This window comes from Mycena indigotica (genome assembly GCF_014461135.1).
Source record: "Mycena indigotica strain 171206Taipei chromosome Unknown Mind.scaff0008, whole genome shotgun sequence".
Taxonomy (NCBI): Eukaryota; Fungi; Basidiomycota; class Agaricomycetes; order Agaricales; family Mycenaceae; genus Mycena; species Mycena indigotica.
This window is the reverse complement of record NW_023503007.1, coordinates 4,569,860-4,589,609: the sequence shown is the minus strand read 5'-3', so window position 1 is coordinate 4,589,609 and position 19,750 is coordinate 4,569,860. Positions and strand designations below refer to the sequence as shown.

Below are 19,750 nucleotides of genomic sequence, written 5' to 3'. Positions count from 1 at the left end.
TGAGCTTTGCCCGCACCAAGGCTTCGTATTGGCGGAAAGCCCGAGTGCGCCAGCCCAGATAGTCACGGAGGTCTGGGGGGTCGTTCGAGGACGTGATGCCATTGTTGATCAGGGGGTCAAGTCCATGGCAGTACTTGGTCACCTTAACCAACGCGTCTTCGAATCCAGCGAGATCCATTAGGTCCTCGAAGTTGTCGGTGTATCCGTAGACGTCCCGCGTTCCCATATGATAACCTGCGCTCTCCAACTTGGCAAGTGCAAGGTCTTGCTCGTTCTCCTCGATGAACCGAAGGCGAAACTCGGAGAGGAATAGGTTCCACCGAGGGAAGGGGAACGGGGTTTTACTTCCATGATGCTCTGCCCACTGCTGAGCAGGTCCCTCCGCCATATAGGACATGGCGTAGCGGACGGCCTTTTCTTCGCTCGGCTCTCTGTTGACCACGAAGGCCTCTGGCCATATGGGCTTCAAGGAAGAAGAGAAATGAGGGAGAAACGGAACATCTTGAGGCAGCTGACAGCGTTACATCACTCGCTCACATGTCAAATCTATTTTAGTTGGTATTTTATTTGAGCTGCCAGAGTGGCTCTGAATGGTCTCCGATGGGTGTGTGTCGATTGGGAGTGAATGGTGCTGCTGCCGGTCCAACGACTGGCGGTGGGGAGTGAACTGTGGTGGTCGAATGGTCTCCAACGGGTGGGCGCTGATTGGGAGTACATGGTGCCGCTCGACCCATTTCATTCAATTCAGCGGGTCACGGTCACATCAGATTTTCTGGCCGAAATATTTCGGCCGGTCACAGAGTTCCAAAGCATCCTGATTTGGAAGGATCTCAAAATTTTCGCCCCTTTGGCACGCTGAATTTCCTATTTAGGTAAGAGGTTATACAAAATTTGGCCTCTGGCTGAATTTGATATTTCGGCCAAACAGTCACGGGTCACAGGCCCGCTGAATTGAACAACTGAATTGAACAAAATGGGTCAGTATACAATATACTATATGATATGATTATAATATATTATGCCCATAAAATAATATAATCATATTTGGCCAGCACTAATGTTGATGGCTTACTGGTCGCGCAGAAATTTTGCACGAAGCATGCCCGCTATCGTTTTGCAGTGGCCAGGTTATAAGACGGGGAGGTCCTGTCTACATTGCCCTCCTTGAAGCATGCACCCAGTGGACCTGCGAAAGCGATCCCACCGGGTCTTGGTGTGGGTTGATTCAAGGTTGATTTGGCTGGGCACTACTTGGTGCTATAACTTGGCTCCAACCCACGAATGTAGCTAAGTTCACCATCAACGAAGTTGAACGAACCTTGCCAATTGTTATCCAGTGAATCATCCAAGAGTATCCCATATTACGATTAAACTATAAGTATACATAATAAAATCATCGAGAGGTCTACGTCCTGGAAGCCCACACTGAATCCTGCACCTTGCTCTCCGCGCTTGCAGCGTCGGACTCGTTTTCGGTACGCGTCTTGTCCGCATGCCGAGACTACACCAACAATCAGCAAGACTGTCCGGCTGGGGCAATGACGCGGGACAAACTGACCGCATTGAGCGCCTCCATCGCAATCCGGGGTCCATTTTCCGGGTCAATGGTCACAACGGCGCTACGGTGGATGTCTGCGGGCCGGCTGAGAAACCCGAGTCCGAACAGTGTAACGCGAGACTTACGAATCCCGCCCAAATTGCCGCTCTCCCCCGACGCTCCCTCGGCGTGGAATTGCGTTCCGGTGGCTCCCCCCTCGCTCATCGCGCCAATGCCGCGGCCTATATTCTTGCGCGAGTTGAGATTGGACAGCTGGCGTGACGAGTCAGTGTCTCGTCGCCCACGATCACACGCGTGGGCGACGTACCATCGTCAAGACATACACCCGCCCCATGGAATACGCGATCCCCAGTGGAACTATGACAGTCTCACTATGCCGTCTAGAGTAACGGGGACATGACAGCGCTCACCGTTGCTCTGCTTATTCACGAGGTACGCGACCAGCGCAGCCGTCGCGACGGTCGCCGTTGCGCCTCCCGTCTGGATCGTATGCACGGCCAGGCGATTTAATACGCTGTGTGCAACGTTGAGCGGGTCGGCGATCACTGCGGAAGCACAAGAACGACCGACCTCTGCGTATTGCGGAAGTTACTCCGCGCCTTACGGAACTCCAAGACCAGCGCCAGCGCGATGAGGATGTCCGTGACCGCCTGGGAGATAATCCAGAGCCTAAATGGTTAGCGCTCAGAGGGCACCAGCGGGAAGGGCGGGCAACATACATGGCTGGGGTTTGGAGCCGTCCTCTATCAGTGTACAGGGGATAGCGGCCGACGATGACGCCGGCGACAAAAGACGCGGAAAGCTACAAGGTGTAAGGGAATAAGTAATCAAGTCGCAGAGATGGACGGACCGCGAGTCCAATGACCAAGAAGAGAAATAAGGAAAACAGCACATTTCTCGAGCTAACGTGGTTTATCAGACGACTCCACGGAAACATGAACCCAACGCACAAGCGCATGTATCGGACGACGAGGAAACACTGAACCAGGGCTGCGACGACGCCCGTGGTGAACACAATGAAGGGGAAGGTCTGAAAGCTGGCGTTAACGAACGGTCATCTCCGGTCCAAGTGAACACGCACCCAGTTCTGTCGACTAAGATACTCCATGTCTCCTACATGTGTGATGGTGTAGAGGTACACCCCGGCGTAGCTCCCAATGGCCGCGGCCGTGTCGATCAGCCAGCAAAGCAGCACGAGCGCCTTGACCAGCCACTCGTCGTCCGGGTAGGCGGTGAAGTACCTGATAACTTGCGCGAGCTCCGCGCTGTAGAGCAGCTAGATGCGGGATATGAGCATTTCCTACAGTATGCGCGCGCCAAAGGCCGCACCGAATTGACCCATGATCCAACCAGCAGCGGCCTGTGCATGAATTGTCAGGTTACGACCACGCGCGAGGCTGTCGTAAGGCGCACCCAGTCACGGTAATAATAGACGAAAGAGCAGCCATGGCGGAAGGGGGAAGACGCTCGACATCTGCGGGGATCTGTACAGATAAACGACGCCTGAAACTGCACAAGCACCCGCCAGCGCGCCGATTGCAGGCCTGGACCCCCGATTGAGGGGGCGGCCCATGGATGCATTTGGAATCAGGGTTCGATGGCCCCTATGCCGAGGCTGTCAATGCGGCTTTATTGGCACTGCGAATATCCAAATGCCGCGACGAAACGCGGCAGCGCTGTCGGCCGCCGAACGAGAGCTGACGGAGCGCGTGGTCGGGTCTTGGAAGAGGAAAGTGAAGCCAGTGAGTTCGTCGAACGTGACTCGGCGCGGAATTATTCGATAACAGCATAAATAGTTGATGCATACTATTGGTAAGATAAGCTGCATCGAGGGTAAGTCACTGCGACACCATACCCGGTCGACCGACTGATGTGCCCGCGAAAGCAACGAGCCAACCCAAGGCGCGAGGTTGGCGAGAAGCGGTAATTGCCTGCCCAGCTCGATCAGGCCGGCGGCGCGATTTGTCAACAAAAACCATCAACATCCCCTGTGCTATCCAAGTCCTATCGCTCTGCCGGTCCAAACGCGAGTGTTGACATGTCCAGAAGAATGGTAACTCGACATCCACCTTGCATCCGCCTCATATCAAATCGCGCGCAACAGAGGGTTATGTTGACTAGTGGGTACCAAGAACTGGCGGGTGCGGGCGACGTGTGGGGGGAGGATGAAGGAGATGAACGGGGGCAACCTAAGCTTTAGACGGGAGAATCTGGCTTTGAAACAGGTTGCCTGTTTGACACGTCATCCCGAGTGGACACCGAAAAACGCACCCGATGGTCGCTCTCGTACCACCAGCGTCGAACAGGATGCGACGACGTAAAACGCGAGAAGGTTAGGCTGCCAGTGTAGGGGATGGTAATCCGCTCAAACGACGGTTTGAGATGGACTGCCTGGTTGTGGCGTCAGCCAATGTACCCGCGTTGGACACCAGCAAGCCACGTACCCGATTTCCCCCGCCGCCTCTCAAGTTCCACCTCATCAGCCTCGTACGCGTTGGGTCGCGGTGCCACGTCACCGCGCGGAGCTGGCCAGGGGCAGGTTTAGTCGCTATGCTTAGTAGGCTCGTCAGCTGCGCGACGAAAGAAGGCATAGACCACGTACACGCCACTCCCGCTCCACCGGCAAACGAGCGTGCCCGATACTGGATAGGAGTTCGCAGCCAGCCGCCTGCGCGCGTTGAGAGTTTGTAGGCAGCGCGAGGACAACTGGTTCCAAGAACCGACATGACGGAGAAGGAAGAGAAGCGATTGCCATTCTCGGCGCCGTCGACGTCGGGCATTGCCGCATGTCGGTCATCCCGTAACATCCCGACCAAGGACGTAACCGCTGATCTTGCCAAGAACCGACGCTGATAAGACGCCAGTTAATGGGAACAGGCACTCAACATCTTATTCACATCATCTACACACCTGACATCTAACTGCGACACCTAGAAAGTTGTCGTCTTCATCCGCATTTCATCCACTGCTTTGCCTGTTGACAACTGACCTTTTGCCGCGGCCAAGCCGCGGCTGCCCTGAAACACTTCGCCGTCCGGCCCCAGCGACGGATATGACTGCTGACTGCTGACGCCATCTGAGCGTGAGGTGGCAGCAAAAAACGCCTCTGCCCCAGCAGTGTCGCCCATGGAGAAGTTGTCTCAGCCTACCACAAGCAACAGCGAGAGTGAGCAGCGCTCCGGCGGGCCTTTGGTGCCATTTGGTGCGGCAATTTCCGCGATGGGCGCGCCCGATTGCGTGGCGTCAGTGTCGGGAGGGATCGCGAGCGAGGGCGCAGAGACGTCGATGGATGGGTACAACGCGGAGACCGAGTCGCTTGTGGAGGGGGTAGCGAACGCGAGTGTCACCGTGTGTGGGATCTTTTATACACCTGACGAGAGCGATAAGGCGCGCGATAAGGCTCGCTGCTTCGTCTTGTCATCCCTTACCTCTCTCCTTTGACGACATACCGCTGACGTACTTAGATCAACCGTATGCGGTCCAGACCCTCCTGTCCCCGTGCCGCCCGGCTGCCCAACGCGCTCGGCCGACGACCCGTCGGCCGAGTATCCGCTTGACGAATTCATGCCGGTCACGAGGCACAGCGCCGCCCCTTGGCGCCAACCATCACGGGCTCGGAGTTCGGGAATAAACGGCGCCCCTTTTGATTGATTATACACTTAAAATCCATGCACCAAAAAAAGAAATTTTGTATGCCTCTATTTGCACCAAAAAAAAAGATTGTTCCAACTTTGCCCGCTTATATAAGAAATAGATCCTATAAACAGACTAAGTTTTGTCACCCACTTTGGGGGCAGATCAAACACCCTTTTCTAGACCAGCTTTTACATAAAAATGGTGGGCCGTGACTGGTCCACGGGCCGAGGCATGTGACAAATGCATGGCTATGACATGTACCCATTGAATACATCACAGTCTTTCCTTGTATCTCTTATGCCACCCATGTCAATACCTGTCCCAAGTGACTCCAGGACTGACCTGTGTTGATTCCCAACATATTTATCATTAACAAATTGTGGACATAAAACTAGCTAGTCTCAATATATTCTGGATGTTATGCTCTGATACAGAACTTTATTTCTCCTTGACCAGATAAAGTGTTCTTTTCTTGATTATCAATCAAAGCTATTGAACATTAGAATTATGTTTTGCTTTAAAAACAATCTTTAGCAGAAGCCCTGATGATTTCTTGTGTTGAACAGCACAATTTATATGCAGAATAGATAGATAAATCCAGAATTTACACTTGCCTTTATTTACCCAAGGGGACTCCCTGCGGTTCTACTACCAGGCCATGGTTGAGTTTCACCTGTGGGTGAACACCGTCCCAGATAACAGAACTATTGACACTGTACTGCACCCACACGGATGGCACGCCACAGTGTATGTCAGAGCTTGTATGTACCCATTTATCTTGCTCATCACGGAAGACTCCACTTCCTGTGCTCAGGACTACCCCCGCGGTGCACACACGTGCCCTGCACATGACGTGTTCAGTGTGCCAATCAACAAGATGTACATCAAGCCGGCCGCGGAGGGGGCACACCATGTCAGACTGCGGGTCGGGCCGTGCAAGGACCTCTCCTAAGAACGCGCGCCCGGAACAGAAGAGACGGATGGTCGGGCCCGCAGGTACGGCGGGCGGGGGAGATCGAAACCGAAAGGGCCCGTGAACTCGGTCCCTTGCTGTGGTCGGTGGTCGAAGGTTCGAATCGGGTCGTGTCGGGCCCGATGAGTCGATAATGTCTCCTTGCACAGAGTAAGGTAGTTCTTCAGACGATCTAAGTGATAGGGTACAGGGTACACTATCGCGCCTTATATACGTGGGCCCGCAAAGGGGGTGATCAGACACCCTGGCCTCTCCTGCTCCTCCTCGTCCCCGTTCCTGGCCGCAGAGGGGACGGTCGGACATCCCTTGCAGGCCAGGTGCTACTCCTAACCTCCTAGCACTCCTCCCCAGTCCCCTTGTGTCGAAGTTGGGCTCAGCGACGGCTCGACGCGTCGTTCTCGGTCACGTGCTTCCCACGTGTGCGTTCCTCCTACTGGGGCGCATGTTCCCCGTCGTCACGTGCTGCGTGCTACGGGCCTGCGATGGCCCGACACCAGCGCTGGAGCGGACGGGCCGGGTCTTATCCGTGACACACCATCTGCACATATATTGTGTTCTGCTTCTACAACGTTGTGTCCCCATACTAATCTGGTGGTTTCAACGCTTTTCCTCATATAGAAAGATGGGCTGCTGCCCGCCGATGGTGGTCGCAAAATGTGTTGCGGCACTGCCCTGAAGATATAGGTGGGATGGATAACTTTACAGCAATGCTAAGATGTAAGGCAGAGTAGGCCTGTGCACAGATCTCCAGGTAGTAGAGGTGAATGACTAGCGACTTGCCCATAGTGCATGCCATTTGGCTATGCCACTCACTATGCGAGCTCTGCCATAGCACAGCAGGACTCTCTCCGAGTTCTCGGATAAACTATCCAAGGCCATGAACCTAGAGAGTTGAGCCCATTGCTCACAACACCTATGAGTGTGATATGTGATTCAAGTTTGCTGTTGGCAATTAAAAAGCTCCTCTTTGCATTTGGACATCTTGCCAATCTTCACTGCCAACATGCAAAATGAGATATTTAGCTAGCTGCTATTGATAGGCTGTATGGTAGTTATAACACGGCACCAGTGTCCGAAGCAGAGACCAAAAGAGGAAACTTGCTAGAGTTGAGCGAGTGTCTGTAGCCTGTATCGAACAGGTGGCTCCTCGGGAGCTGACACATACAGCAGAGAATTATCAAACCGCGAGGTGATTTATGTGACCGGTTAGGTTGATGAAGCGACCAGACATGAGGCAGCATAGCCGCATGTTCGTGCATCCTGTCTGCCCGCACCCCGACAACTGAGAAGAAAACTGGAATCTGCTTCTCTTCTTTTTCCCCCACGGAAGGGGCCGATGAAGCGCCTGTGGGCCCGGCCCGCTGAGTCTAGGCGGCCGGTGCTATTTCCACGCACTGCACCTCCCTCGATGGCTCAGGCCGGCGACCCCGGAAAAGACTAAAGGTGGCTCTTTCTGATTGGCAGACGGCGTCTAACGGGCTCTTATCACTCCACTGCCTGCCACCGTAGTGGGTGAGAGCCCCTGGATGGACTGGCGGTATCAGATCTTCCCACGTCAGCAGCGTTCCTCTCACACCGACGACCCTCGCCCCGACTCCGCATCCCATGCCGCGCTACCTCACGCTCGACGAGGAGGACGAGGACTGCCCGGAATACAGCGTTGCTATAAGCAGAAGGTCTGGCCGTCCTGGGCGGAGTAAAGACCTGTCAGCTGACAGCGCGGCAGTAATACGGCGACCAGCTCAAGCAGCCATGCGACGACGAGCAGCATCAGCGACACCCACTGGACCTCCCCAACATCGCCCCGCGCCTCCCCTGCCCTGCGTTCGGACTCATCCCACTCCCAAGTCCGCCGACTGCCCAATCCCACCCCAAAAGCACTCGCTGGCGCAAGGGTACACACCCCTGCACTTGAGACGCTGCCGCTGCGCTTGAGACGGGAGCGATACATCTATTCATACTCCCTCGAAGCTGCAGGGGCACCGCTATGCCTCTCCATATCGTGCGTTCATATTTTCCGTATTACAATATTGTTCTGAGCTTCAATAGCGTCGAATCATCCAGCGGGAAAGCACGGCCGGGGGACTACGACTTTCGTCTCTCGCTCCAGGTCCACGGTGTCGAACGGCAGCTGGCGGAGCTTGTCACCATGCGGCTAACAGTGGACCCGCGGACGTTGGACTTTGCAGTCTTGTGTGTGCTGTTATTCAAATTTCTCCGCTTTTCTAATTCAACCTAGTCTGTTTCCGGGAAAACGCAACATTCTGCCGATAGGCTGCCTCTTCTCTCTGCGCGTCTGGCTCCGCGTCAACGGCATAGACCACCGAATCTTCGGGGACGACGAACTCTGGCTCGGCGCTGAACCCACGATTGACTTCGCGACAATTGAAGACGCCTCCTTTGCGCGCCTCCACACGGCAGCCCCCGAGTGCCAGATCTACGACGCCATCGTGGGCCGGGCACGCGTGCAGTTCGTCGTTCGCTGGGAGCACGTGCGCGGCCGGCTGTTCAAGTACACATTGGCGTACGAGGCGGGCGGCATTGGGAAATCCCTGATCGACAGCCTGCCCCTCCGCGTCGACGGCGACCCCAAGGCGACCTCCTTCCTCATCTACACCGTCCCGGTCCGGTCCGTGCCGACCGGGGCGTCGCATAGGCTGCGCGTATGGCTGCGGACTACAGCTCCGGACCGGCCTGCCGCGCCATTCGTTTATCAGCGCGTGTGGAAGACGGACGGGTTCAAGGTCGGGGGGCGGCTTGACTTCGATGCGCTTGGCCCGCGGCTGATAATGGGCACGCATGCACGCACGACTGTGGTGGAAGATAGCGATGAGTGGAGTGACTGCGCGGCAGTTGATAGCGCGGCGGAGCGGAATCGGTCCAGCGAACAGGTGGCGGAGCTGGCTTGAGTCGGGGCTCGGATGCATATATTTGAAAGTGTACGATAAGTCTCTCTTTAACTTGGTTGCGTTCCTACAATAAAAACTTGCAACTATCCTAGAACTTAAATACTTATGTTCCGAATGCGATATTAGGCAAATATTTGTCACGCGACTCACCGTGCCTTCGCAACAGATGTCGGAGTGCATCGGCAATGCAGAGTTCATAAGTCTCCCGGACAAGCAAGTCCTTCGTCGAGAATATCAACGGCCGTTCGGCCCTCCCGAGATGCCGAAGAAGAACCAGCGCCGCAGTTGACAGCCTGACGCGATGTTCCCACTGGCCGCGTCCCCTATGCCCTTCAGAAGGTTATCACAGCGCATTCCGAACTTTTCGAAGGCTTGGGCACTTACTTCAAGTTGACGGACGCCTCATGGCGTTATCATGATTACTAGTACAAAACAAAACGAAAGGACACTGCTACTAGGGGCGGCTGAAACAGCAGCATACAGACGTAAACCAAGTATAAATTTCCGGAAACTAGAGCTGATGAGTTCTCAGTGATGTTTACATGTCCTAACGCCCCTCTCCCGGGCCACTATATCGCGAGTCTATCATACTTCGTGATATCTATCTCCACCCTCTCCGAGTCTTTGTACCTCTCCTCCAACTCAGCGAAAAGGTTCTCCTTCATCATCCACCTGATGCTTTTCGACGAAATTGTCAGCGTAAATACGCCTTGAGGTCGACTTGCTGTGCGTTGGTCGACGAAAGCGTACAAGAGGGGCATTTGGAACTCCATGTTCGTTACAAACTTGGCACGCCTGAGCTGCGGAGCCAAAACGCAATCTCCTTCCCCCTGCACGGCTGTCAAGCCCTCCAGCAGCCGATCGGTCACGACGGCGTGTGTCAAACGGTCAGCAACAGCGAGGCCCTGGAGACTTGGGAGGATGGGAAGGAGGGTTAGCAGTGTTGTGTCAGAGATGATGGCTGAGATCGACAACTGAGTCAGCGAGGCCCCCAGCCCGGAACGTACAGCAAAGCCAGTAAGGTCAGCGTCATCGAGCTGTCCGTGGCGCGTCAGCAACACGAGCTCCGTCAGGCGTGGTGTCGTGAAGAAGTTCAGGATGCGCGAGACGGGGTATCGGCGGGCGCGCGGTATCTCATCGTCAACGTTTATGAATAGATCAAGTGTGCCGATTTGAGACTGTATCGGGTCGATAGGACCATCCGACCCCTCCATATTGCGGAGAACAGCAAAGACCTTGAACAGGGCTCCCGGAGCAAGGGCCTGCAAGGGCGGTGCGAGCAGGAGGCAATCTCGCAGTCCGAAGTCCCAGAAAGCGGGGGTGTACTCAAGCGAAGTGATTTGATCCCAAGGAATTTGTGTCGGCAGGTCGTTAAGATCTCCCCTGAAGGATAGACTTCTGAGCGCCGGTGCATTTCGAAACCCTTCGAATGTGGACCACTCGGTCTTGCATATTGTTGAGCCGTAGAGAGTGAGCGATTGCAGCCGAGGGACACAGTTTCTCCAGGACCTCATGAGGCTCGCCGGTAGATCTGCCATGAAATAGAGCTCGAGCGATACATCGCTCCAGCGCTCAGAGTGTTGGGCAACCAGTTGGAGCAGAGTCGCCATGTATCTATGTTCGCACGCGTCGATGCTCTCGTCCATATTGCAGATCTGGATCGTCAACGGACGCTGAGCACTGCGGGACAAAACAGTTTGAAGCTCCGAACTGCACCGCTCGACAGAGGATTTCCGCCTGTAGAGACCCAGGGTATTGAAGGCAATGGTGTCCCACACGGATGGGGCATTCATGATGATACCATGCCATCTAGGGCAGACCTACAAGGATGAGTGTTAGACTGTCTTGGACTGCGAAGAATTCCTCACTCCAGCCAGGCGATGTATATGAGCTCCTGCAAGCAGCGCCATCGACTGCTGCCAGTTGCCATGGGAAGAACGGTGACGAGGCTGATCTTCTGACACAACAATCTCCAATATCAACAGCAGCAGCTCGTCCGGGAGTCGACGGATAGGCGAGAACACACTGCGGTATGCCGCAACGTGCCTCGCCAGCTCATCGCGTTCTGTTTGTAGGCTCTGGGCCCGGCGGTGAAGATGTTGAATCGCGTCATCATAGCGTCCAAGCTCTATCGATGCTGCAGAGATGGCAGTCTCCAGTTGTTGCGGGTGAGGCGGAGTCGCATTCGTTCGAAGGAGGGTGGACACGGATGCGTTTTCCCGATAGGACGGTACAAAACCGCAGGAGGGACAAAGACCGGCTGAGCCCGTGGGACTCATTCGAGATGTCTCGTGGTTGTCGTTAGGAGGAAGAAGTGATGATGACGTGTCGCTGCCGTCACGTTGTGGTCACTGTCACGTTAAAAAATATGATCCATCTCAAGCATGTGCAATATGATATAGATTACAGATGATACTAAGCAGGTATAAGCACAAGGTCATAATCACATACTTACCCTGGTTTTGGCTTGCTTATCATGAGTACTATTGTGACATGTATTATGATGTATATATGTGCACATTTCGGCCACACAGTCACAGGTCACAGGCCCAGTGAACAAAATGGGTCAGTAATGCTCAGCCATTAGTTCTGCCTTATGATTAAAACTAGTGCTGGCCACAACTTGAACTATATTATGGTTGATTAAATATTCAATATAAGTACTAGTACTCCATGCAATGAAATTTTTCGTCAGTCACACAGCCCTTGCGCGGCTGACAGAAGGTACAGTTCGTCAATGACTATACCTATGATAATCACAGGATATTCAAATATAGTATTATGAGAGCTATTTTTCTAGTCTGGGTCCCTACTAACAGTACTAATCTTAATCTGATTCAAACATACTTCTCAATGTTGTATATTACCACCTCAGGTTACTCCCAACCCATACCTCTTACGCTTTACCAACCCCCTGGAACCCTAGCTCAAACACAGAAAAGATAAACCTGTCCAGCACTTGAATCACCCTTGTATCTGTTCTCTTGAGGAGTCTCTGATGTGTCTTTCTGTTCTTCTATAGTAATTAAAGAGATAATAATATCTATGAGAAAATCTAATCATGAATGGTAAAGATTTCAGGCTCCATATCTACAACAACAATAGTACTAGCTCTAAATGAGAGAAGCTTAGATGGAGGACTATCTACTTGGGTTTAACCACCTCCATATAGAGATCAGCCATAATGTGTGACATGCTCTGAGGGGGCTTAACATGGAAGTATGTGATTTGTTCCATGTGGTGAGCATAGGTGCCCTCATACAAGTGTTTGTTGAAGTCAATTGGTATGTGTACCCCAGTTTTCTATAGTAATTCTTTTAATTTGCAATTTGGTATTTGTTTATTTTGGTCTGATATAGACAGCTGATATAGAGTATTCTGGGCATAATTTAATATTAGCATGGGGTAAAAGTGTGTGAGGTAAGGTAATCTTGGGTAAAATGGCTACTGTAATTGGAGGGGGGGTTAGTGTCATGGATAAGACCTGGCCCGTCCTCTCCGGCGCTGGTGTCGGGCCACCACGGGCCCGTAACACGCATGCGCCCCAGTAGGAGGAACACACACGTGAGAAGCACGTGACCGAAAATGACGCGTCGAGCCGTTGCCAAGCCCAACTCGACACCAGGGGTTGGGGAGGAGTGCTAGGAGGTTAGAAGTAGCGCCTGGCCCACAAGGGATGTCCGACCGTCCCCTCTGCGGCCAGGAACGGGAGAGGAGGAGGAGGAGGAGGGGCCAGGGTGTCCGATTACCCCCTTTGCAGGCCCGCGTATATAAGGCGCGATAGTGTACCATGTACTCTATCGCTTAGATCGTCTGAAGAACTACCTTACTCTGTGCAATGAGGTGCCATTGACTTATCGGGCCCGCCACGACCCGATTCGAGCCTTCGACCATCACCGACGACAAGGGACCGAGTTAACGGGCCCTTTCGGTTTCGATGTACCCCGCTTGCCGTACTCGCAGGCCTGACTATCACTTTGTTCTGTTCCAGGCGCGCGTTCTTAGGCGAGGACCTTGCACGGCCCGGCCCGCAGTCTGACAGTTGGTAAAAAAGGTAATAAAAGTTATGGAGGAAAAATTGAATAATATGGGATAAAATAATATACATTCATCTTAATCATCTGAATTTACTTCAGAAGGTTTTTCCTGATGCATTTACTAAGGTGCGGTACTCAGAAAGTCAGGGCTTAGTTGGGAAAATTTTGCAGGATATCCAACAGTTCAATGAAAATAGCCTCTGAACCTGGGTTTCTTTAGGGACCCTGTTGATAAACTGCCTTTTCAGTTTTATAAACCACCTGAGCAAATATAATGAGAGAGACCTAAACTCTGCTTTCTGGGAACCTCTAAGCTAATGTTTAGCCTTTTAACTTGATATTTGTAGGATTGATACACATTATGATTAGGGTTTAGTTTTTTTATTACAGGCCACCTGTGTGTAGACCTGGGGGTGGCCTACATCTGTCCCAACTCCCTAGTGATTGCCTGGGCCTGTGGCCACAGTTGGGGGTACCTATATTTATGTGGCATCTAGCCCTGACAACAGAGATGTTTATCTGAACTTTCTGGTTCTGGCAACATCTTCAACCTGCCAGAGTTGACTCCAGACTGAATAATGATGTCAATAAACAACCAGCTCAGAGATGGAGATCACTTCTGCTATACCTTCTTCTGCCAATGGGGGGATAAGCAGGCAGCACCATCTCCCAGTGCCTAGCTGAAGTCTTTGCTCAGAACTCTGCCCTTCTGCCACCTGGGACCACACCATTGTTTGCAACTTGTTTGGGATACCCAGTCTGCCAACCGCAAGGTATACTCTATCTCACCTCTCAAGCAATGTGAACTTGACATACTCATTGAGGAAAATACTGTAAACAGAATGGGATCTATGCTGGCAGCTGAATAGCTATATCAGCACTAGTTAATCATTAGCTAATATACAACTGAGGTTTATCTCCAGAATGGCTAGATAATTTATGCCAAAAGATGTGCATATGAACACCAAGCTGTAGGGTATAAAGAAGTAGCCTGCACTGTAATAGGACGAGTAACTTCTAGGATATGTTTACAAACAGCCCCACATACATGGCTACTGCACATTTGTTGCCACTATGGTGCAGGTTGTATAGCAGATGTGCTATATCTGCTGAGGTATCACTAGACAATGATATTTAAGATCTTTCTGGGATTTGATATATAGACAGTAAGGATATTGTCCGTAACAGCATTGTGTTCACAATTTCTGGGCTGGTGGGAATAATAGGTAGGGATGCCACCTAGAGCTGTAGCCCGGGTCTACGACACCCGTCGACGGTTGCCTATTACCATGCCATCAGCGATCTAGTGAGTTGCTGCAATGGCATGGTTACGGGATGATCTGGACCCGTAATACCCATGGATTCTGTTCTTTTCTGGCCAAATTCTGGGGAGATCATCATCAGCTGAGTAACCTTGATAGCCTGTAACTCAGCTCAAAATGAATACTCAGGACCCAGAAATGCGCCAAGCCCACTTCCGGTAGGGCCGATCTCCCTGGAAGTCCTTTGTCCGACAAGTTCTTAGGCATGTGGTTTGCAGCCACATAGCTACAATCAATTAGGCACAAGATTGCCTTAGATTGGCGGCAACTTGGACCATATTGTGGTGCTAATCTGGTTTGAAATACCCGTTTCCCATTAGGAGAGGACCCCGACAACCCCCTTAGAGGCCGAAACCTTGACCGGGTAAGAAATTGAGAAAATTTTGAAAATGCTGGGGGTAAACTGGGTAAAAATGGGCCAAATTTGGGGCAAAGTCAGGGGTGTAACACCGGGTAAAAATGCCCAAAATTTCGAATGCCTGAGGAAGATACTGGGTAAAAACCCCATGGGTCCCAGCCGCGTAGTGCGACCCTAGTTCGAATCCTATTCCTCCAGCTTTATTTTGCATATTTCTACTATTTGCTGCCATATGGACCCACCCCTATTACATAAATTTTCCTCGACCTCTTACAAACGTTATTGGCTATGGCTGGCACACACTCAGCTGAGGAAATATTCAATACAGATGATGAGTTTCTGGTATCTAATGCCAAAATAATCCAGGACTACATTGGGAAGAATAAGAAGGTGCCCCCAGAGCGACTACCAGTCGCAGTCAGGAGATACATCCATGCGCAGAGGAAAATTCCACCACAACTCCAAAATCTCATCCCCAGAGATATGCTCCCTGTACTCCCATTCCTCTGATTCCCTCTACCCAAAATACCCAACGGCGTCGTCTTCTCCAAAGCCTCATTGTGGTGGTCCAGTGAGCAGCCAAATATGGAATCCACCCTCGCCTTTCGCACATCTCCACCACCCCGTGAACTGGTGAAGCAGCTAACAGCTGGCTTTCCTGAGGCTGTTCTGGATGGAAGGCTGTCCATTTGCGATCCCCAACAAACAACCGAACGTTGGCCATTATATGCCATAACAATCTGGGCGCTCCTGGCCACAATGTCAGATGCACAGAAGGATTGGAAAGCGGGGGAGGAATGGCTTACCAAGCAAAAAAACGCCTCAATGACACCAATAATAAACCAAGCTCGCTCACTCTTGGCTGTCCTTCCGTGGTGCCAAAATCTTGTCCTGACATTTTCCGACTCAAATACCACCACATTGGACCTAACACATCTGTTGTCTGACCGTTGGATGAATAGCGGCTTGATGAATGTTATGCTGGGGGCAGCTTGTGGATAGATTGGCCAATGATGAGGTCGGAGATGAGCGCAACATCATCGAATCGGTGAACTTGCAGGAGAATATGGCGTTTTAGCAAAGGGACATGGAGGTGGGGAAGGAGCGAAGCCGGTATAAGCTGTGGCTTGACAGAGTTGTCAAACTCGCGGAAGACAAGGGAACATTGTTGTTTGTGGTGCACTGGAAGGAGCGTAAGCATTGGATTCCAATCAAGGTGTTGACAAAGGAGCGGAAAATCACTTACGATGTGTATGCCATCTAATCGCAGGGGCTAAATATTCATGCTTACAGGCAACGGGTTGGATGGGACCGGAAAACCAAAGGAATTACTGGGTAGAATTAAGCAGTGGTTGGACACAACAACGAAACCACATACAATCCCGTCAAAGTCCAACTCCATCCTATGCGGCACCCAAGATCATCTCGTCAACTGCGGCATCATCGCCATGAACACGATTGAGCACGAAATATGGAGGACCCCGCTCTGGACATCGACCGATAGCATTCGCCATCGTATTTGACATTTCTGCGGACTGGCTGAAGCACACCTTTTATCGGTCAGTTTTCCCGCTCTCCGCATTTAAGATTGCTCACCAATTCCCAGAAAAATATCAAGCTTCCGCCAGCAACGACAAATACCAGGAATATCGACAGTCTCCTGCAAATGTCAGCAATAAACCATGTCACCACCAATCAGGACTTATCGTACTTGAGCACGGCCACCATTAACACCCCTGGGACCTTACCTGCGATGCCGCCCAAGCCTTCTGTGCCCAACAGCGGCAGCTACGGACAAGCAGTATATAGTCAGCTCCCTAGCAGGCGGACCCTTAGAGTTTCTTCTCTTTGGATCCTCCCCTGCTAGGTCAGCTTCATTTGTATTGGCTTACCAATGTTCACCCTTTGGATCCTCCCTGCTAGACCTTGATCTCGGGCCTCCGGGGTTGCCCTTACAGTAACACGTAACACAGACAGGTAATCAAAATGATACAGCATTGTGTTTCTCCACCTGTTCAGCACTGCGCTTTCTTGGTATCACATTCATCTACAGTAACAGAGATCACCCTGCTTGCAGTATACACTCATTTGACCATACTTGAGAAGACAGCCATGTGGCTGTTCATCTTTGTCATCATGGAGGTCCTGCCATATCATCAACCATGCGACATTGGATGAACAGAGAATGGGTAGCATAATGCTCCAGTATATACAGCAATTAAGATTCAACTGATTTGTGATACCTCCAGGCAAATATGCCCATCTTGAGTGAAGACTGTCTGCTGAGGGTCTTGGTTAGTGGTGTACTTGATATTTTTGAAGACACAGGACCTGCACTGCAAGAGTATCAACATATCCTATCATTTTATCGCAAATCAACAGAGGAACCCGGCCACATACCTACACGCCATTGACTTTGGCGGTCTGTATCGATTAGTGGTTAAATCACCTCGTTGTGGTTTGAGGGATTGGATTATTCCCGAGGAGCCGCCTGTTCGATCCAGGCTACGGACACTTTGTAATGTTGCTCATGTTTTTGTGTTCGTTCGCCTATTCACTTCCTAGCTCACACACCCCCCTCCCCTTTCCCAGCGAACACTTAGTGACAGTACACAGAAAAGCGCAAAGCCTGTCCAACCATTTGTTTTCATTGACTATCTATTTACTGTATTGAGTGTATTCTTGATCAGGGGGCCTCTCACAAAATGCAAAAATTTAGATATGGCTATGAACTCAACATTAGTCAATATATTAGTGCTGTTTTATATAATGAAACTGAATAAGCAAGCAGCCAAGAACAAAACAACAGGGGTCAACACAAACGGCGCCGCTTTGCGCCCCCCATCCGCTGCACCCGGCTCCCGGCATGCGACCGCAGCGCATACGGTGGGGGCGGCGGCGGCACGGGGAGCGGGATCCGCGGGCGGGCAGGCCGCGGATGGGGCCGCAGCTGGTATGGCGGGCGGCGGCGCCGGTTGGATCTGGGGCTCGCCCTTGCAAGGGTCACGGTGCCGGGTGTCCGGGGCGAATCACCGGGGGGATCGGCTAGTGCAGAGTCCAAGTCTGGCTCCATCCGCTCCAGCTCGGGCTGTGGCTCTGGCTCCGGCACAGCCAGCACCTCCGAGTCCGCGGCCCGCTCCGCATCGCCTTCGACCACCGCTGACGGCAGTGAGGCAGGCCCTGCCAGAGCAGAGTCCAAGCCAGGCTCAGGCTCTAACAGCGGCTCAGGCAGCGGCTCGCGCTCAGGCTGTGGCTCGCTCTCTGGCTTGGGCTCTGCCTCTGGCTCCGGCACGGGCAGCACCCCAGGAACTGGCTCCGCATCGCCTTCGACCGCCTCTGACGGCAGCGAGGCAGGCCCGGGCCGGCTCCGGGACACGTCCCGTGCCGGCACACTGCCAAACCAGTGCCCGTAGTAGTGGCGGCGCATGTCGAGCTCGGCGGAAAACACCGCGTCGCACCCGGGGTGGTAGCACGTGTACGCTGGGGGCAGGTCAGTCCGGGTCAGGCGCAGGGGCGCGGGGACGCACGGGTATGCCAGTGCACGTGCTTCTCGAGGCTGCGCCGGTAGGCGAACTGCTGGCCGCAGTGCGGGCACGTGCCCGCCGCGCCGGGTACGGGTTTAGATCTGCGGCGAACGCGAGTCTCGCCGCGGGGACCGTCGCGCGTCGGCGGCGCGGGGCCGGCGCTGGAGTGCTGAAGTGCGGCATTCGCCCGCAGTGCCGTTTTAGCGCTCGTCTTATAGCTGTTGTTCGGATCAAGACAAGCATCGGCCGGTTCAACGTGCCGGGATTTCCCAGTTCGTCCAGGGGCTGGTGCGACGCCGAAGGCCGCGGGTGCGTTGCGGTTCGCTTCGGACAGAAGCTGACCATCGATCGGCCCCCGATTTACTGCCACCGGGAAGTTGGCAGGGGCCCGAGTCGACGCTGGAGGCGACACATTCACAGGGGCTGTCGGCTGTGTCGCTGGGCCCAGGTCGCCGCCGAAAGCAGGTGCAGCGCGTCGGCACGCGGGTGGGGACCGCGACCTGACCCTGACGACAGCCTTCAAGTTGTGGCGCGGCATGGTTGTCGGGGCGGGCGTAAACACGGCGGGCCGGAGAACCGGGCGCGGCGCGGAGTTGAAATCAGCGGTCGGTGGCCTGCTGCGGGCGGCCACGTCGGCGGGACCAACGGCCGGGCGCCAGCTACCGCGCACGTCCGCGCCTGTCGGCCCAGGTTTGGGAGCCGCGTGGTCGTGATGTGGCGGCGCCGGCGTAAACACGGCGGGCCGGAGAACCGGGCGAGGCTCCGAGTCCGCGGGCGTATTGGGGACCGCCATGAGAGCGAAGTTCAGCCTCGCAATATCCGCGCCTGCAACCGCGTTCACGCGCGGCGTTGACGGCGGCGCAAACACGGCGCGGCGGAGAACCGGAGGGCCGAAAGCCGGTGGGCCGGATGGCTTACGCGCCGATAGGTATTCGCGAGTCATGTGTCCGCTTCTGCCCCGGACCTCGTGAGTATTGCTTGGCATCAGCTGACTGGCGCCTGCTCCAACTTGAACGTGGCTCGACGCCGCAACTGCACGTTCTCTTTCGCTGACACGCCGCCCCCCGGGCGCCGGCTGTGCTCTGCTCAGCTGGGAGCCAGCCTGGGGAAGCCCCACGTGGCGAGAGTCGCGTCCACCGTGAAGTCTGTGGGGGCCGTCCTCAGGGTGGTGACCAGGACGCCCCCCCTCTCGAGCCACGGAGGAGTAACCAGCGCGGGGAGCCTGGTCTTCCGGTTGAACGTCGAGTTGCTGCGGGTGCTGTCGCCCGAACCCGGGCTGCTCCGGCCCGGGCGGTGCTGGGGCCAACCGCCGCGCGGACAGATTTGCCGGCCTACTCTCGGGCCGCCCGGAATGATGCGCTTCCAGCCGACCGTCAAGTTCAAGTTGATGCGGGTGGTGTCGCAGCCTGCCCTCGACCTCCCACGAATTCGAC

At 53.7% G+C, this 19,750-nt stretch overlaps 3 protein-coding genes across 3 annotated transcripts; 1 reads left to right on the top strand and 2 right to left on the bottom strand.

Moving 5' to 3' along the window:
- Positions 1 to 1,405: 1,405 nt before the first annotated feature.
- Positions 1,406 to 3,006, bottom strand: MIND_00984000 (uncharacterized protein; the record flags this gene model as incomplete). The annotated part of the gene is made up of 12 exons (XM_037366449.1): positions 1,406 to 1,501; positions 1,559 to 1,632; positions 1,684 to 1,810; positions 1,866 to 1,915; positions 1,969 to 2,072; positions 2,129 to 2,227; positions 2,278 to 2,360; positions 2,409 to 2,460; positions 2,509 to 2,588; positions 2,640 to 2,834; positions 2,888 to 2,918; positions 2,972 to 3,006. 12 exons carry the CDS (start codon positions 3,004 to 3,006, stop codon positions 1,406 to 1,408), a joined length of 1,026 nt encoding a protein of 341 aa, XP_037217861.1.
- A 4,766-nt stretch (positions 3,007 to 7,772) lies between these two features.
- On the top strand, positions 7,773 to 9,076 carry MIND_00983900 (uncharacterized protein; the record flags this gene model as incomplete). The annotated part of the gene is made up of 4 exons (XM_037366448.1): positions 7,773 to 7,843; positions 7,894 to 8,169; positions 8,217 to 8,360; positions 8,407 to 9,076. 4 exons carry the CDS (start codon positions 7,773 to 7,775, stop codon positions 9,074 to 9,076), a joined length of 1,161 nt encoding a protein of 386 aa, XP_037217860.1.
- Positions 9,077 to 9,645: 569 nt separating this feature from the next.
- On the bottom strand, positions 9,646 to 11,382 carry MIND_00983800 (F-box domain-containing protein; the record flags this gene model as incomplete). Its single annotated transcript, XM_037366447.1, has 2 exons — positions 10,945 to 11,382; positions 9,646 to 10,896 (listed from the first exon to the last, which is right to left on the bottom strand). The coding sequence occupies exons 1-2, from the start codon at positions 11,353 to 11,355 to the stop codon at positions 9,646 to 9,648; spliced, it is 1,662 nt and encodes a 553-aa protein (XP_037217859.1). The 5' UTR covers positions 11,356 to 11,382.
- Positions 11,383 to 19,750: the final 8,368 nt, after the last annotated feature.